Genomic DNA, 16,441 nt, shown 5'->3' with positions numbered 1-16,441 from the left:
ACAATAGTAAGCCTATTGGGTTAACCTAGAAGCAGTTAACTTGCAGCCATGGTATATAAATAGACACAAACCTATAGTATGTCCATGGGTCAATCCAGGGTCAGCTGGGTATGGCCATTGTATAGCACGTATGCCCTTCTGTAGTGAGTCTGTGGATGCAGCCTACAATTTGCAAAGCCCAACCTTCATAATATCCACCACAGAGCCCTGTGAATGTTGAATAATTAGGTCTGTTGGACCACGGAGCAGCAAAGAGCAGACTAAAAATTTAAGAAAACTGGATACCTCAATGGAGTGGGTCTATAGGGTCAGCATACAAGCATCTAAGTCACAGATCTAAAAATATTAACCTGCACTGTCGTGGCTCAAAGGGTAAACCCCATAGGCAACTAGTTTGAATATGTAAATTTAGTAGACCGTGGTATAGTTATAGGTTATACGGCGCCTTAGGAACAATCGCACATATATTTGTTCAGGATAGTATTGAGTTACGGTGCTGTAAGATGAGGAGAACCACCAACCTCCCCCAAAGTTGTGGCCAAAGCCAACATAGAATTCACAAAATCCTCAGCACACGTCTGTCGCGTGAGATTAAATATCAATGCAAGTATACCCAAATTCTAAACACAGTTTCAGAAATCTTCTCTTTCTTTTATTCTTTTCTTTCTGATCAGCCAACACGTGTTTCATCGCACAAACTGGAAAATCATCCTGCGACTGGCTCAAGACCTTAATGTCATTGGTAGCAACTTTCCATGTGGTGATAATTCCATCCCACATGCTTAAGACTGCGGGTGAGTCTAGTATCCTTGCTTTGAAGTGAGTAAATCTGTAAATATCAGTAAAAGCCCCCCGCTACGCGCCTTACTGCAGCCGCAACTAGTTCAGTCAGTCCGGTCCTCGAGTACCAAGGGCAAAGCCCAACCTTCATAATATCCACCACAGAGCCCTGTGAATGTTGAATAATTAGGTCTGTTGGACCCTGGAGCAGCTAAGAGCAGACTAAAGATTTATGAAAACTGGATACCTCCATGGAGTGGGTCTATAGGGTCCGCATACAAGCATCTAAGTCACAGATATAAAAATACTAACCTCCACTGTGGTGGCTCAACGGGTAAAACCAATAGGCAAATAGTTTGAATATGCAGAGGCCACATGCACAGAAACCTTCAACAGCTCTAGAGTAGTAGTTTATTGGTTCTTCTCAGGATGGGATAGGATCTCCTGTTTTAGCTAAGGTATTAGGTTGATAGGGCTAGAGGAAGGAGGTAGATGTTAAATAGTTTACTGTTTTTGTCCCAGGGTGCAGACAGGCCCAAGCAGGACAGTCTCTACAAGAGGTCTTCTTTAATTAAGCATTACAGTGCTCCATGCGAGAAGGGGGTATATAAGGGAGGTTGGGAAGGCTTGTTCAAAAAGTCATGAGACTCCAGAAGGGCTTGAAACTGCAAGCATAATTCTTCAGAGGCTTCAACCTTAAAACCACCGTGAGCTTGAGGGCAGTAAAAAGTAGAGGAAGTAGGTCATGTCTTTTAAGTCCAGTCCCAACCAGATAAGATTAAGCTGCTAGCAAAACATATCTGTAGGTGGAAATTTAATACATGATAGAAAAGCCACAATGGAAACACTAACCAATGGAGAGAAAAGCCCCCACAGAGAAGTTAGGATTATCAGACCCAGCTGCTAAGTAGAAAAAGACGCTTTATCACTAAATTTGGTTTACATTTTTATTTGAGTGCAGCAGTAGATTAACAGTTGGTGCTGACTAATCATGTGTGTGCGCAGGTGGGCTGGTTGCCCTTTCTCTGACACATTCATTGTTTCTATAGCAAATGGGAGTACTAGATTGTTTAGTATGACTGATAGAAATCATTGTATATTTCATGAAATTAATAATATTTTTAAGATTAATGAGATCTTTGGCTTGCAAGTAGAACGTGTTTGGGGGCGCGGGGGTGTGCATTGAGGTGAATGTATTGGTGGTTGAGAAGCTGACCGTTTCAGGTGTATATTAAAAGAGAGCTGTAGTCCAGAGTTGTCTTCCTTTGTGGGTTACTGCTATGACTCGTACTGTCAAACCAAGAGTGTCTAGGTCAGGGGTATCCAACCTTTCCTTTAGCGAGAGCTACTTCTGATTAGTGAAAATCATTTTGAGCTCTGAAGGCCAAGTCACATGCGCAATGTTACCAGACACCCCCATACCCAGTTTAATTGATTAAGCCTAATATCCATAGAGCCAAAACTATGGTTTGAACAAAATACTTTGACTAAGGGCACTCTGACAGGGCTGCCATGTGTGTCAGTGAGAGCGTGGTCTTTGGGAATGTATGAACATGTGTGCGTATGAATGGGATATATGTATATGGGTGAATGAGTGTCATATGTTCTTGTGGCCCAGGACATGCCTTTCACCATATGTATATCACAAACGTACAAACTGTTTAGGTCGAGCCTGGGCAGCACAAGCGCTGCTCTGCAAGCCTTGCTGTATTGGAGTATAGAATAGAAGCCCTGCACACTCCCACCTATATTTGTAATTGGCTTCTGTCATTGTCCTTCCTAAATGCTGGCTTCTGATTCATTAATAGGCTTGTTAGTCCCTCCTTAGTACCGCATTGTTTTAATTCATAACCTCCCATAAGGACTGGCCCTTTTACTTCGGTTGTTACACGGTGAGTCTTTTTTAGTCTGTAAGCACTATTTTCTTTAAATTGTTTCTCTTACTGCAGGCACCACATGCTTTCCTGCAACATTCAGCGCGCCATGTGCGCTTTCAATTTCTAAGTAGCCCCGGACAATGGCTACCGCTTCTTTGAATAGGTGTCGCATTTACTGGAGTTTGAGCTATTGGCATTGTACATGACCGTGCCGTTTATTTATGTGTTAATTTTCAAAACGTATAAATAAAAAGCATAGTAATTTACAATGCCAATAGCTTAAACTCTCACAAATGTGAGACCTATTGCATTGCTAATGCTTGTTTTTTAATAGGAGAAATTTAAAGTGTAGAAAACTGTTATGCAAAAAATGTTCATATTATGGAAAAATGTTCTGCACTTTAAATGTCTCCCACTTCAAAAAAACGTTTTTTAGTTATAAATATGACCGGTCACGTGATTCCGATTCTGAGAGAGCGAGCAGTGTGAGCAGACTGACGCCGTAGCGGCCGCAGAGCTGTGGGACCTACGGAGCTGCGGAGCAAGCGAGACTCTGCGACACCTTCAGAGAGCGAGAGAGTGGAGGTGAGAGGCGGGGAGAGAGACTGGCGGAGAGGGGCTAACTTGCCCGGGCGGGTACGAGCAAGGAAGACCTGCGGAGCTTGTCACCCTTCCCCCTCCCCCTCACCTCGCGGTTTGGCTCAGCGCTGCTTTGCTTCACGCCGCCAAGACCCTGTCTAACCTCGCCAATCCCACAATTACAATCCAGCCTTACCTGTCTAGCCTGGAGTGAGAAAGACCGGTTCGGAAGTCTATTGGAGACAGAGGGTGCTAGCAGTGATTTTTGGTGACAAGCGCAGCTGCCCTTTAGCAAGCAGCCACAGCAAGTGAGCCTTTGGGGTCTTGCGGAGGTGGCCTGCAACACAGCCTTGGGAGCCCCGCTTGACTAAGTCCTCGTTCCTGCTCCAGCCCCCCACCATCTTAACAAAAGACATCGCTATACTTCATTTGCCCAGCTGTATTTCTATACTGTCATTGATACTGCCATTGATGCGGATCTCCTTTAGTTTTAACTTTGCGGGACGCGCAGCGGACGGCTAACGGATTTACCGATACAGCAACTACTGTGACCAGAGGGCCCTGAGGCAGTGAGGGGGAGCGTCATCAGCAGCAGCCCCTCCCCTTACACCGGCAGGCCATCAAAGTGACCTCGCGCCTCCCGCTTCGCGGGACGCGCAGCGGGACACGCCGGGCTAAGCCCGGGCAAAGGGCGGGCCGTCTACGGCCGTCCAAGGCCGATCGAGGCTGGGCTGGGCCACCCCCCCTGTCCTCCCCACTCCAACGTCGCCTACCTTCCCTGAACCAGGTGATTGACTTGTGCCTTGTCTCCCTCTGGATTTACAGGAACTGCCCGCCATAGACTCCTGACAGGCTTAAGTGTCTTACTATCCACATGGCATAACTGCATTTATGTGATCTGCGTTTCGATATTACCAAGTTAACCAATATGTCCTCTCACACGACTAAACGAAGGCCTTCTCTGGTTGGGGGCTCAGTCAGGGGGACACTCGACCACTTTATTACCAGGGCCGTTTCCGTGCTAGAAAAAGAGATCGCCATCACGGAACGCCGCTTATCACTGGACCCCGCTTTTCAGAAGCGATCTTCAATGGGCCATATTCAACAGGCCATTTCACCGCCACCTAGGGATCCTGACTTTGATTCAATCCCTGATCCTGGCCCATCTGCGCCTCATCGTGATCCAATAGACATAGCCTCTATTTCCACTGAGCCTGAAATTTGTTCCCTCAATTCACAACTCACTGTCGGCACCCCTCCCGTGGATTTATCACCTACCCACATTGTTAAGACCCCTAAGCGAAAACCGGGAAATAACAGACCCAGCCGCTCGAAGGCAATAGCAAAATCCACCCGGTCTGCTCCACCAAAAAAAAGGAGAAAGGATGGCCACTTGGATGCGCCTCAAAATATGCCCCAACCAATACGGTCCCCCACACGAACTAGGCCCCCAGTATCTTCCACGCAGCCTCCTATTTCCCCTTATTCTAATTTACTTACCGACATAGAGCACTTGGTAAGATCTTTACTCTCACCTCTTTTAGAGAGAGTTAAGAACATCGCATCACAGCTAGCATCTTTGGAAGTCTCGCACGCGTCTCTTCTTGCCTCAAACACAGAATTGAATTCCCATTTACGTAAAAACCCCTCGGTCACCCATTCTCTACCTCACCCTCTAACGACTACCCAGACCAACCCATCCAACCAAATACAGAACACACAAGCTTCCCTGTCTACCCTACAGATACAATCTTCCGTCAAAGGAGCAATTAGAGAAGATCCAACTCCCATTTCCACAGACCCCCGGGGTATTAACTTCTATAGGCAGCCCTCCTCAGCTGACAAATTAGATAGAAGCTCACACATTGACTTGCCCCCTGAAGCAGCACCTTATGTAGTCACCCTCATTGGCGTCCCAGTTCTTGCCCAGGGTAAAACGGAGAGCTTCCAGGAACTCAAAAATAAAGTAGTACACTGGCTGACTCAGAATAGACCGCTCCCCCCTGAAATCAATGGTGAGATTCTACACGTCAGGAGATTAAATTGGCTGGGCCCTAGACCCAAGGACAAACAGGGAGACGTCATCATCATTAATTTTCGAGATCATAGAGTGCTCCCTCATATTGTGGACTGGTACTCCCCGCGTAGGGGCTCCGGAATTTCAACGGCCGATTTAAGTTATTTTTACCCCCGCTCCCTTCTGACACATCCCACACCTTCATACCTCTTATCGAGGGCCACTCCCGAGATATGTCACTTCACTATTCCCACTTCTAACAGCTACGCTACCCTCTCGGGTTTGAACGGACAGGACTGACTCTCTCACCCTGGACCGATGGCTGACAATTCATCTCAAATGAGTATTCAGTCACCCTCCTTAGTACCAGACAACCCTAACATCACGATTAATACGTTGCCTAGTACCACCATGGGGTGGAAATCACCTCTTGCCACTGTTTCCCATCCTTCACTTCCAGTGCTACCGTTTCCGCCGGTTGTCCTGACTACCACCCTTCATTCCCCCCATTTGATCCACAGGGACCTTCATCTCTTGACAAATTCCCCGCCTTTTATAGAAACTGCCATGGCTGTAACAGACTCGCCGCCTGGTACTCTTTGTACGTTTGAGCCCTTGCAGGGAGACAGTCTCTTGTCTTGGAACGTGGCAGGTCTCCTTGACAAGCTGTCTAACCCTGCATGGACTCAAATCGTCTCCCGATACAGTATAATCTGCCTCCAGGAAACCTGGACCCCTACAGAGCTCCATCTTCTAGGTTCTCAGACCTTTCACACCCCAGCCTCCCCCAGTCCTTATGGCAGACACAAGGGAGGACTCACGACCTACATCTCTGTAGAACTCCGATTAAAACCAACCTATATTACACAGTCTTCTTACTACCAATTAATCAGTTTGTCCGGCGGCTCCATTCATAATGTCGTTCTGGTCAATCTCTATAATAACATCCCAAATGCATACTTGGACCCGGTGTTTAACGGATTAAAATCCGACCTAATAAACAAAGAGTCCCAAAACAACTCTGATACTTTAATTATCCTGGCAGGCGATTTCAACTGCCCGCTTTGTTCTCAGAATATCAGAGGCACTTGTGGTCGGATGACTGAAATGGATGATTCCCCTAACCATTTCTGTCACTCTAAATTGGGAGACTTGTTAAACAGATTATTATTTTATTTCAATCTATCCTTTGTTAATGATTTATGTTCTCCCCCTAAGTCCTTTAAACCCACCTATAATGGGAGAGGTTGTCATACCACGATCGACTACTCACTCATATCCACAAGGTACTCAGGCTTGATAACCAATTGGGAGACCCTTGAAATTCCTATCAGTGACCACTACCCCATCGAGGTTACCTTAAAGCTAACCCCGAATATTAAAGGCCCAGCCAGGCAGAACACCACTTATTCCCCTCCCCTGCAGCTGGGCACCACCATGGGCCTTTTCCTCAAATGGGACAAAGTAGTCCCCTCCATTTTCCTAATAAACCTGGTTACCAATAATTATGATCACTTTCAAATTTGCCTGTCATCTACGGAAACCCCACAGACAATATCCAGCTCGTTCTCCGTAATCATGACAGAAATCAAAAACCTTCTTGCGCGCGCGCCAAAGAAATCTGCCCCTTCCCCCCACGGTTGGTTTGACAGGGACTGCTCTAAAGCCTTGCGCGTGTTGAAAGCAGCTCTGAAATCCAACCCTAGAAACCGTCATGAGATCCAGATCGCTAGACATAACTACCGTACCAAACGCCAGGCAAGGAAAAAACAGCTGAAATTGTCGGCCTGGGCAGCCCTGGTGGAAGCCTCCGAAAAGAAAGATAACACCGCCTTCTGGAGGGCAGTCAATGCCCCCTTTTTCCGATTTTCCAAGCCTTCGACCTTGGACTCAGCCATCACCCCCGAAACTTGGGTCACTCATTTCAGCTCTCTATACAATCCTACTAACTTGGTCACTCTACCTTCTGAAACTGATTCTGTATCCATTTCCCCTCCTGATTCAACTACCCCCTTTTCTTTTCCCCTAAATATTGTTTTTGACCATGATGAAGTACTAATGGCTTTAAATGACAGCCCCTCCGGGAAAGCCCCAGGCCCTGACTGCGTCCCTATAGACGTTTTTAAGTCCCACCCTGACTTATGGGCCCCACTGCTCACTAATGCTTTGAACTCTCTGAATTCCACTGGTTTCACTTCCACCTGGCCATCGGCTGTTGTCGTCCCGATTTTTAAAAAAGGCGCGAGGGATAATCCCGCCAATTACCGCCCTATCTCACTTTTAGACTCCCTCATGAAGGTAGCCGGGCGAATTATTTTAAATAGATTACACGATTGGCTAAGCACTCAAGATATTATCTCCGAAATGCAATATGGTTTTAGGCAAGGCAAAGGCACCATTGAACAGGGTCTTAATCTGTCCCTTATTATAGCCAAATATACTCAGGCAAAAAAAGGTAAGCTCTACATAACCTTTGTTGACCTCAGCTCAGCATTTGACTGTGTTGATCATGGGCAGTTATGGGACTCCCTCACAGAAATTGGCTTAGACCCTACCATTATATTATTCATTAAAGAGCTGTACAGGGATGCATCGGCCCGCGTGAGATATGGCATCAACGGGGAATGCTCCGACAGTTTCGCTATTAGGCGAGGTGTAAGACAGGGTTGTATATTAGCCCCTTTACTTTTCACCCTTTATATCAACTCTGTCAGTCACCACCTGTCTAGAACTTACCACGATTACCCAACAATTAATGGTAAATCGATCCCCATCTTGCTTTATGCCGACGACGCGGCAATAATGTCCCAGACTCCCATGGGGCTTCAGAGGGCTGTTTCTGAATTTTCTGACTTTATGTCAAAGAGAGGCCTAAAAGTTAACACCTCCAAAACCCATAGTATGTCCTGTGGCCCAGGGATTGGGAAAAAGCCATGTACTATCTTTTTGAATGGCAACAAATTATCCAATGTCGATAGCTTCCCTTACCTGGGCATTACTTTTAATAAGAGGGGCACCTGGAGAGCTGCGGCCCAAGCCAGAGGCTCAGCAATGACTAAAGCAATAGGTGCACTGACAAACTTTTCAAACAAATTAGGGGGTCGCCCATTACGCCCCTTACTCCAGATCTATCGGGCGAAGTGCACCTCAACCGGCACCTATGGGTCAGGGATCTGGGGGATTGAATCTGTCGAACATCTTCAGCGCCTCGAGAATGCTTTTCTACGTTATCTCTTGGCTGTTCCCCCCGGCACCTCTACCCATATGGTGCACACAGAACTGGGCCTCACATACATTGCAGACACAATTAACTCCTCTCCCCTCATCCTATGGCATAAAATTTGGATCAACGAAGATACACCATTTAATAGGGAAATCATAGTAGACTGTCTAAAACTGACAGAGGTCAGGAACATTAAATGGCTGAACTATGTAAAAGGGTTATCCACTGACATCGGGCATCCGGAATTTTTTTTGCTGATCCATCAACCTTATCTCACATATCCAAAGCCGAGCTTAAGCGACTTGTTTTAAATCATCTGCACCGTAAACGCTGGCTCTTAGAATCACAGAAGTCCACCACTGTTGATTACCAAAATTCGATCACTGTGACTGGCATACAGCAATACTTATTACTAGAACCATCTCCATTCATTCGTATGCTCCTGACCCGTCTTCGCACTAACACGTTCTTCAGACTCCTTACTTTCCCTAATCCAAATTGCTGGGACACTGACCTACAAAAATGCCCCTGTGATGGCCTCTCGCCCCAATCCAACATCCATTGCATCCTTTTCTGCAGATTTTGTCACCTGCCAAGGACTACTTTTTTAAAACCACTGCTGAGATCTTGGGGTATACGCACATGCAAACTGGCATACTGCAAATTAAAATCTTTGGAAACCCCTTTAGTCCTGGCAGCTATGTCATCTTACCTGAAAATGACGATGAGGCTGAGGTCATCAATGCAACCCTAACCTGTTTTAAATTTTGTAGCTTAGCTGTACCTATCTTTTTAACTTTTGTGATTTTACTTACGTTATTGACTGTATGTAATTTTAGCTGTTTTAAGGATTTTTATTCATGTGTACTTTTTTGATATTGTATTTACATATCGAATAAAGCTCAATATCTATCTATCTATCTTATAAATATGACACTGTATCTACCAGCCACTGGGAGCAAGATGCCTTCTATGTGCACATGCCATGTATGCATGGTGCCATATTTACAACACAAAATACAGCCATTAGTTTAAATAAGAGGAATTTAAAGTGAATAAGCATGCTTCATAAAGATATAAGTGGCTTAATTGAAAGAGGAGAAAAACATTGACTCATTGTTTCATTATTATCCACTGTAAATAGCTCCCATTTGAAAAAATGGCAGTATTTTGCAGTAATAAATATGGGGTGTCTACTGGCCACTGGGAGCAAGAGGCCTGCTGTTTGTAAATTTAACAGTTTAAAATGAGATAAAATTTAAATGAAGAGTTAACTTAATCATTAAGTTCATTCTTGATTTTAGTTTTCTCCTATTTAAAAGCATTCAGAAACATAATTTAGTTCTCATGCTCCAATATTGAGTTGACAAGCACTTTTATTTAAGATTTAATTACCACAGTGCTTCAGTTCTTCACCTGTGTGTCCTAGGTCATAAATCTGACTCTATCACTGATAATTATCAGGCCCTGCTATCTGAAAATATTAATTTTATATAAACACAGACTTCCCTTAACTTTAAAAAGAATATGTGACCCTTTGCTGTTTGAAAAATGGTCTCAAAGCAGTGAGCTACTCTAAAGGTGTCTGCGAGCTACTGGCAGAGATGGACAAGAGAGAGACTGGTTGGAGACATCGATCTAGGTTATGGGTCAAGGGTCTGTCCACAGTTAGACCACAAGCCACGTTTAGAATTGATGGCATTTATGCATTGTGCCTAAATTAATTATTTTACTCGCATCCTTTTTTTCAAAGAGAAGAATTGTATAAATGATTAATAAATACCATAAATCCAAGGAAAGGGGCAAGTCTGTGGCTGTGTGCACTCATGGCATACAAGGTTGTAGATGTACATGTTCCTTGCACTAAAATGCGGTACATTTCTCTCTCAAAATATTTAGTATTTCACTTTAACTTTTCATAGTACACACACAAATCATAGCTCGACACTTATCAGATGCTGTGCATGAAAACACTAAACAGGAAATTTAACATGAGTTATTTATTTCCCTTTAGAAACGTGTTAATGTATCTGTTCTATCGATCTGTTCTTTAACATCCTTCTGTTTTGTCCTCTGTGTTTAGATTGATAAGAGTCCTGAAGGGCAGTTCACACAACTTATGGCTCTGCCCAGAACCCTGCAGCAAAAGATCACCGCCTTAGTGGACCCTCCTGGAAAGAACCGAGACGTGGAAGAGATCTTACTGCAAGTAGCACAAGATCCAGACTGTGGAGTAGTCGTGGAGCTAGGTACGCTAACAGTTCGAAACCCCTTTTTACTGATCAGGCCCCTGTCTGCCCCACGTATTGTTACTAGTTCTTTAACTTATATATAGAATGGTCTTTGGCTCCACCCCAAGCTTATCAGTCTCTCACCTCATCATAATGTCTTTTTGGTGCATCATTCCACCTTCTTGGAAGTGCTTCCATTGGCACTAATGAGTGACTATTTTTTCTCTGAAAAGTACACTCAGGCTTCATACTATCAAATTCAATTATTGATCTTCTATATGCACACCAGGCGTAAAGCAATCCTTTTGAGGTCGAGCCTAGGCAGCACTTGTGCTGTCTCTTCGAGACATGTTATATACACTTTGTGGGCTTACAACTTACCCTTAGGCTTCCCATTGGCTGGCTCCATCGTCGCTCTCCTATTCTTTCCCCCATTTGTCCATGGCATGCAATTGTCATTCCTCTTCCTGTGTTTAGCCATCCCCGAGAGCAGGGACCAAGTACTATAATAATCCACTGGTCACCATTTTAGCAAGTGTTTTACAAACTAATTTTTTGAAAAACATTCCACACGATCGGTCCTTTTTTCACTCCCTTCGCACTCCTCTGTAAACAGGCCGGTACATCTTGTTTTTATCTTGTTTCATTCCAAGACTGAGGTTAAATGACAGATACTGTTTGCCACTCTTCGGTCCGTGTCCAGCTTGCATTTTATTGCATCTTCTGTAGTTCACTTAATCTTCCTGTGCCGTCCCCACACCGCCACCTTCTACCTGTCACTGCTTGCCGTGCTAAACTCCTGTAACTGTATACAGAGCCTTTCCTCTCCCCAGATCTCCTCCTCACCTCGATCCTGCTTATCCCATTTTCTTAGTTCTGTCCAATGTGTATTCTGGCTGTCTGCTGCTGCCTGCAGTAGCACACCCCAGCATGCTGCATCGATGGTATGAGCGACGTGGACTTCGAAAGAAAGTTGCAAGAACCATGATGAGGGATTGGTGGCTCCACCTTTGCTCCCCTCACTTCTCCTACTGTCCTTTGCTATTGGCGCAAGTTGTCTGCAATGCACAATTTTATTTATAAAGTGATTAACCATTTTTCCATGCCCTCTTTCCCTCTAACTCCGTTGCTCTTTTCCCCCTCACTTGTTGCCCCGTTCCTCATCCTTTCTTCTCATTGCTTGTTGACCCATCTGTCCCTCCAGCCCCCCTTCCCTCCCTGTCACTTGTTTTGTCTGCTACTGTATAACAATTATGCTACAATATAAAGCCCCAGACTCGCCCGCCAGTTTCTCATTTCAAATACAGAGCAGTCTTAATTGACTGCGTGTCTGTACAGAGAATGTTTATTATACATAGAATAATTTTGGCCTTTTGGGAAGTCAGAAACAGTGTAAATTCTTATGTGTAGAGAACATTTGCTAACACAGTTTTTATTGAATTATTTACACCCATTCTTTATCATCGGGATAAAGTGTATGCACAATTTACAAAATGTGTGTTTTAAAGGTCCCTGACATATTCTTGCAACTTGGAGCATAGTTCAGGCACAAGCGCTCCTTTGTTAAAACGTGACTCATCCCTGCATTGCATTACATCACTAGGCAGTAACTCAGAAAAGGCGGGTAAATTGTGGGTCAGCAACTGTAGTTTCATGATGCATAAGCACGTACGAATCATCTAACTTTTTTTAATTTTTGGATGCTGAACAGTATTGTCAAAAAGCATCATTGTCAAAGCCAATAGGTTTGCTTTTGCAGCTAAAGGGCAAGACCTATTGACTTTGCCAATGCTTGTTTTCTTTTATCAGTATTGGGCTTGGTTTAATCTTTTGCCACGTTAAAATAAAACAAATTGGATTTGCCAATGCTTGTTTTCTAATAGCAATTGGTGTTTGGGTTACACTTTTAGTAACCTGTTTTATAATAGCTTTGTGGGACCCAAGCTTCAGGCAATATCTCAATGAACATATGGCATTAGATGAAGAGCTAAAATGGCACATACATTTACATAAAAATAAAACACTGCAGTAGTGTTTTCAAGCCACTAGGATGCCTGTAAGATCCGGTTATCTCCTATTTGCAACTAACCAATGGAATTAACTTCAATATTTGATAGTTTAATTCACTCAGACAATTTTTTTAAATATTGTGTACCTGGTAGGTCACATACAGCAAAAGTAATTGTGCTGTATTTGTTGTAGCCCTTTGTAAATGTGAAAAGAAAAACTAATACATACAATTTCAGAGTTTTATTTATGTACAATAAACATCAGACTACAGAAAGAGAAGTGAACACCCAAATTATACGTCAGCTTCACCGAATCCTAGATTAAACCTTAAGGAACCACCCTCCATTGAATACAGCAGACTCTAGTCAATATGAATATATCGAATTTACCCCTATCATAATATAGGAAGCTTGAACATCAATGATATCTTCAAGGCATACTTCAGTTGAACAATATCAATTTGTTACATCCAAAATGTACGGAGAGACCAAACTGGTTGGCCAGCTCTTCCAGCAGCTCAAATTACAAATTAAACAGCACAAACAATGGGTGTGTGGGCGGAATAGCCGACAAAATGGCCCACAAGAAGTGAAATATCGGGGCTCCGTCTGCCCCACAGTAATACTACTTTATTCTGGACGCTTGGAGGCGGTGCTAGAGGCAGTCTGTGGTTCCGGAGTCCATGGCAGCAGGAGAGAGGACACCCGGGGTGTACTAAGAGCCCCACAGGTCGATAAAGCGAGCCCAAAAGGAACAGAGGTGAGCGGATCGGTGGCTGGTGGCCCACAGTACAATATATCAAGCAAATGAAAACAAGCTTGCTACCCTTCCAATGTGCTGTCATACAGGTCTTTCACTCATGTCTCAAACAAACAATTAATTGTTTTTTTTAAAGAACCCTCATCCACCAACCTAGGTGGTGGCATGCTTTTATCATTGGATTCCCACTTAAGATGCCGAATCCTTCTTAGGTGTGCTACAAGGCCTGATCACAGCAGAGATGGGGGTTTTTTGTGGCTTGGTAAATTTGTGATTGAATTTTGAACTACCTCCAGGATATCCACCCTCAGGGAAAATATTTTAACTGTGGATGTCTTGGGTAGGGTTAAAAACAGTGAAAGTGGATGTGTAGTGAGAAATGAATGATCTCTCACATCGTTGTGTGTGTTCAACATTTGTCAGCCAAATATGAGTGCTGTTTGAGTCACAGTGGCTTCTTCAGGACCGAAATGCAAGGGAAAACCCTAGTCATTGAACACACCCTCACTAAGGCATGCGTATGTAGGGTGTACCATAGTAAGTTACGATTTTCACAAAACTTCTTATTTTATCTAAAAATGGATATGATGAGACAGATATTATGCATATATACCTGGAAGTTTGAATCAACGATGAAGATTACACAGAACTGGCACCAGATTATGCCTGTAATATCTAAAACAACTATTGTCTATTTTCTAAGTAGGCAGAAAACGTGCGGCACCCACTCATGCATGTATCTGCAGTGTCAGGAAGGGCGGGCACCAGACGGGTTCCTGAAGGACTGCCTCCTAGGAGACAGCCGGGTACAACGGCTTGAATGGAGAAGCCTGTGCTGGGCAATCGGGACTCTCCGGAGGAAGGCCCAGCCCCCAAACCAAGAAGTGAGACTGGGGCCTCTCATGATCAGGCCGCTCCACCATACTCTCTTGGATAGGGCCTGGAGGATCCAACAAGAGTGTTTAAGGCCGGGCGGCTCTGGGACCTTGAACTGTGAGGAGAAGTTAAAGGAATTAAAGCACTGCAGGGGTTCAGAAACCCATCGTACAGGTTTGTGTCTTTGGCACACAAGGGAGTGCAGGCAGAGAGCACTAACAGAGCGTTTCCACCATCACTGGTACTGGAGTGCGTCGACGACTGCCCTTATGCCCCCCTCTGCTAAGACTGAGCAATCGGTGTTCAGCTATCCAGGACGGCCCTCTTGGGGGTGGGCAGCACTGGTCAATTGCCATCTGCAAAAATGTACACGTTTAAGTTACAAATCTCTTTGAATTTTGGGAGTTTTCATGCTGTGAGTTGTTACTAATGGTTGTAACCGGGCTGCATGCATATTACCTAGCTAGGTGGGAGAGTTGATGTTACATCGGAGTGCCTTGGGGAAGGTTAAGGGCTGCCCTTGCGAAGTGTGGAGAAACCAGGTAGTTGAGATTTGTTGAACAGCGAAGTTACGCAGAAAAGTAGAGGTAAGCGCAACTGAGTGCACTGCATCAACCTTGGACAGGGTGGGAGTTCCCTGCCTCTGGTGGAGGGCCCTCCAGCCGGGCGGTGCCATGAGGTGTATATCTTCCCAATAACCAGCATACTAGTTGCCTGGAATGTCCAGGGCAGAATGATTACCCTAAACATTTTAGAATATACTCCTGTCTTCGCAGATACAAAGTGCATATTATGATGCTACAGGAGATCCATTTATTCCGGTCTGATGCATCAAAGCTAGGAAAAAGATGGAGAGGCCACATGTATATTTCTACCTAATCAAATTACCCCCGGGGTGATGACCTTTCCAGCTGGGGGGGGGGCCTGTTAATGTAATGAACTGTCCTGATAGAGCCATTGGAATTTCTACATAGTGGTAGTGGGGGATCTAGACAGCTTTGATTTCTGCCTGGTTAATATCTATATTCCAACTGAAGATGATAAAGCTTTCTTTCCGGTCTTAATCTGGGCCAGGACTCCCAGCATGGAGATACACATCATATGGGCGGGAGACTGTGTCGAAGTCTGGGAGGTAGATAAACATCTCCCTCAGGCCAGGAAATAAACCTTCTATGGAATGGGCTCTGAGGGAGGCAAAGGAAGAACTGCTGGACATTTGGACACACCAGCATGTGGAGCAGCACCAAGCTCTTACTATTCCCATGTCCTTGCCAGTTATAGCCGGATAGATTATATACTTGTGCGAAATGTGGCTGTTGATGCCTATGAGTCCTCACCCTGACTTGACAGGATATTTCTCAGATCAATCCCCGTTGTTGGTAATGCTGGAGCATGGGTGGCATTTGCCTAGAATCCAGCTGTGATGGTTGCCGGTAGAGGCCCAGACGGATGAGCCCTTTTGGGGTCCATATACTGGCATATACAACATCTTTTTTTCATCCTGCAGGGACAGGTGGGAATTGACCCACTGCCCTCTAGAAATAAAGACTAGTGGGAGTGAAGTGGACTAGGCTAGAGAAGTACACCTGCACACGGTATAGACAGTGCCTCTTGGGAAAGTTGCTTGTGTGTCTCCTGAAACAAGAGAAGCCTCACACGTACATTTTATCTGCATGGGCCTGATGGCTGTGACATAGTGGCTCGGGACAGAAACAGTAGGGCCTGGTCGGAGTTTTATTAGCATTATACGTGATTTGTAAAGTGCATATCTACTTGATAAAGGTTTCCCAGCGCTAGCCTCCTCACGGAGTCAGAGTCAACTGAGAATTACCACTTGAGCATAGTTAACTGTTGTTAAAGAGTTGAAAACTTCGAGGTTTTAAGCAGGTAATGAAAGGCAGTGAGCCATTTACAGGCTCTCAGCAACTGTGGCAAGGGGTTCCAGAGCTTAGGTCCCAAATACGCAAATGCCCAGCCACCTTGACGGGATTTCTTAACTCTAGGAACCTGTGCCAGCTCCAGATGGCTTGAGTGGACCGAGCGTTTGGGTGTATACTAAGATACAAGAGGTCTCAGATACTTGGGCCCT

General features: G+C 44.7%; 1 protein-coding gene across 1 annotated transcript in view; it reads left to right on the top strand.

The window, feature by feature from the left end:
• TAMM41 (TAM41 mitochondrial translocator assembly and maintenance homolog) overlaps window positions 1–16,441 on the top strand; it is a 182,356-nt gene that overhangs the window by 136,160 nt on the left and 29,755 nt on the right. Inside the window, exon 6 of the mRNA XM_085624871.1 lies at window positions 10,560–10,725. Coding sequence (XP_085480997.1) covers window positions 10,560–10,725 — 166 coding nt within the window. The remainder of the gene's footprint in view (window positions 1–10,559; window positions 10,726–16,441) is intronic.

Source organism: Triturus cristatus, chromosome 9 (genome assembly GCF_964204655.1).
Source record: "Triturus cristatus chromosome 9, aTriCri1.1, whole genome shotgun sequence".
Classification (NCBI taxonomy): Eukaryota; Metazoa; Chordata; class Amphibia; order Caudata; family Salamandridae; genus Triturus; species Triturus cristatus.
Note: the sequence above shows the minus strand (reverse complement) of the source record. Positions and strands in the feature narration are given on the sequence as shown.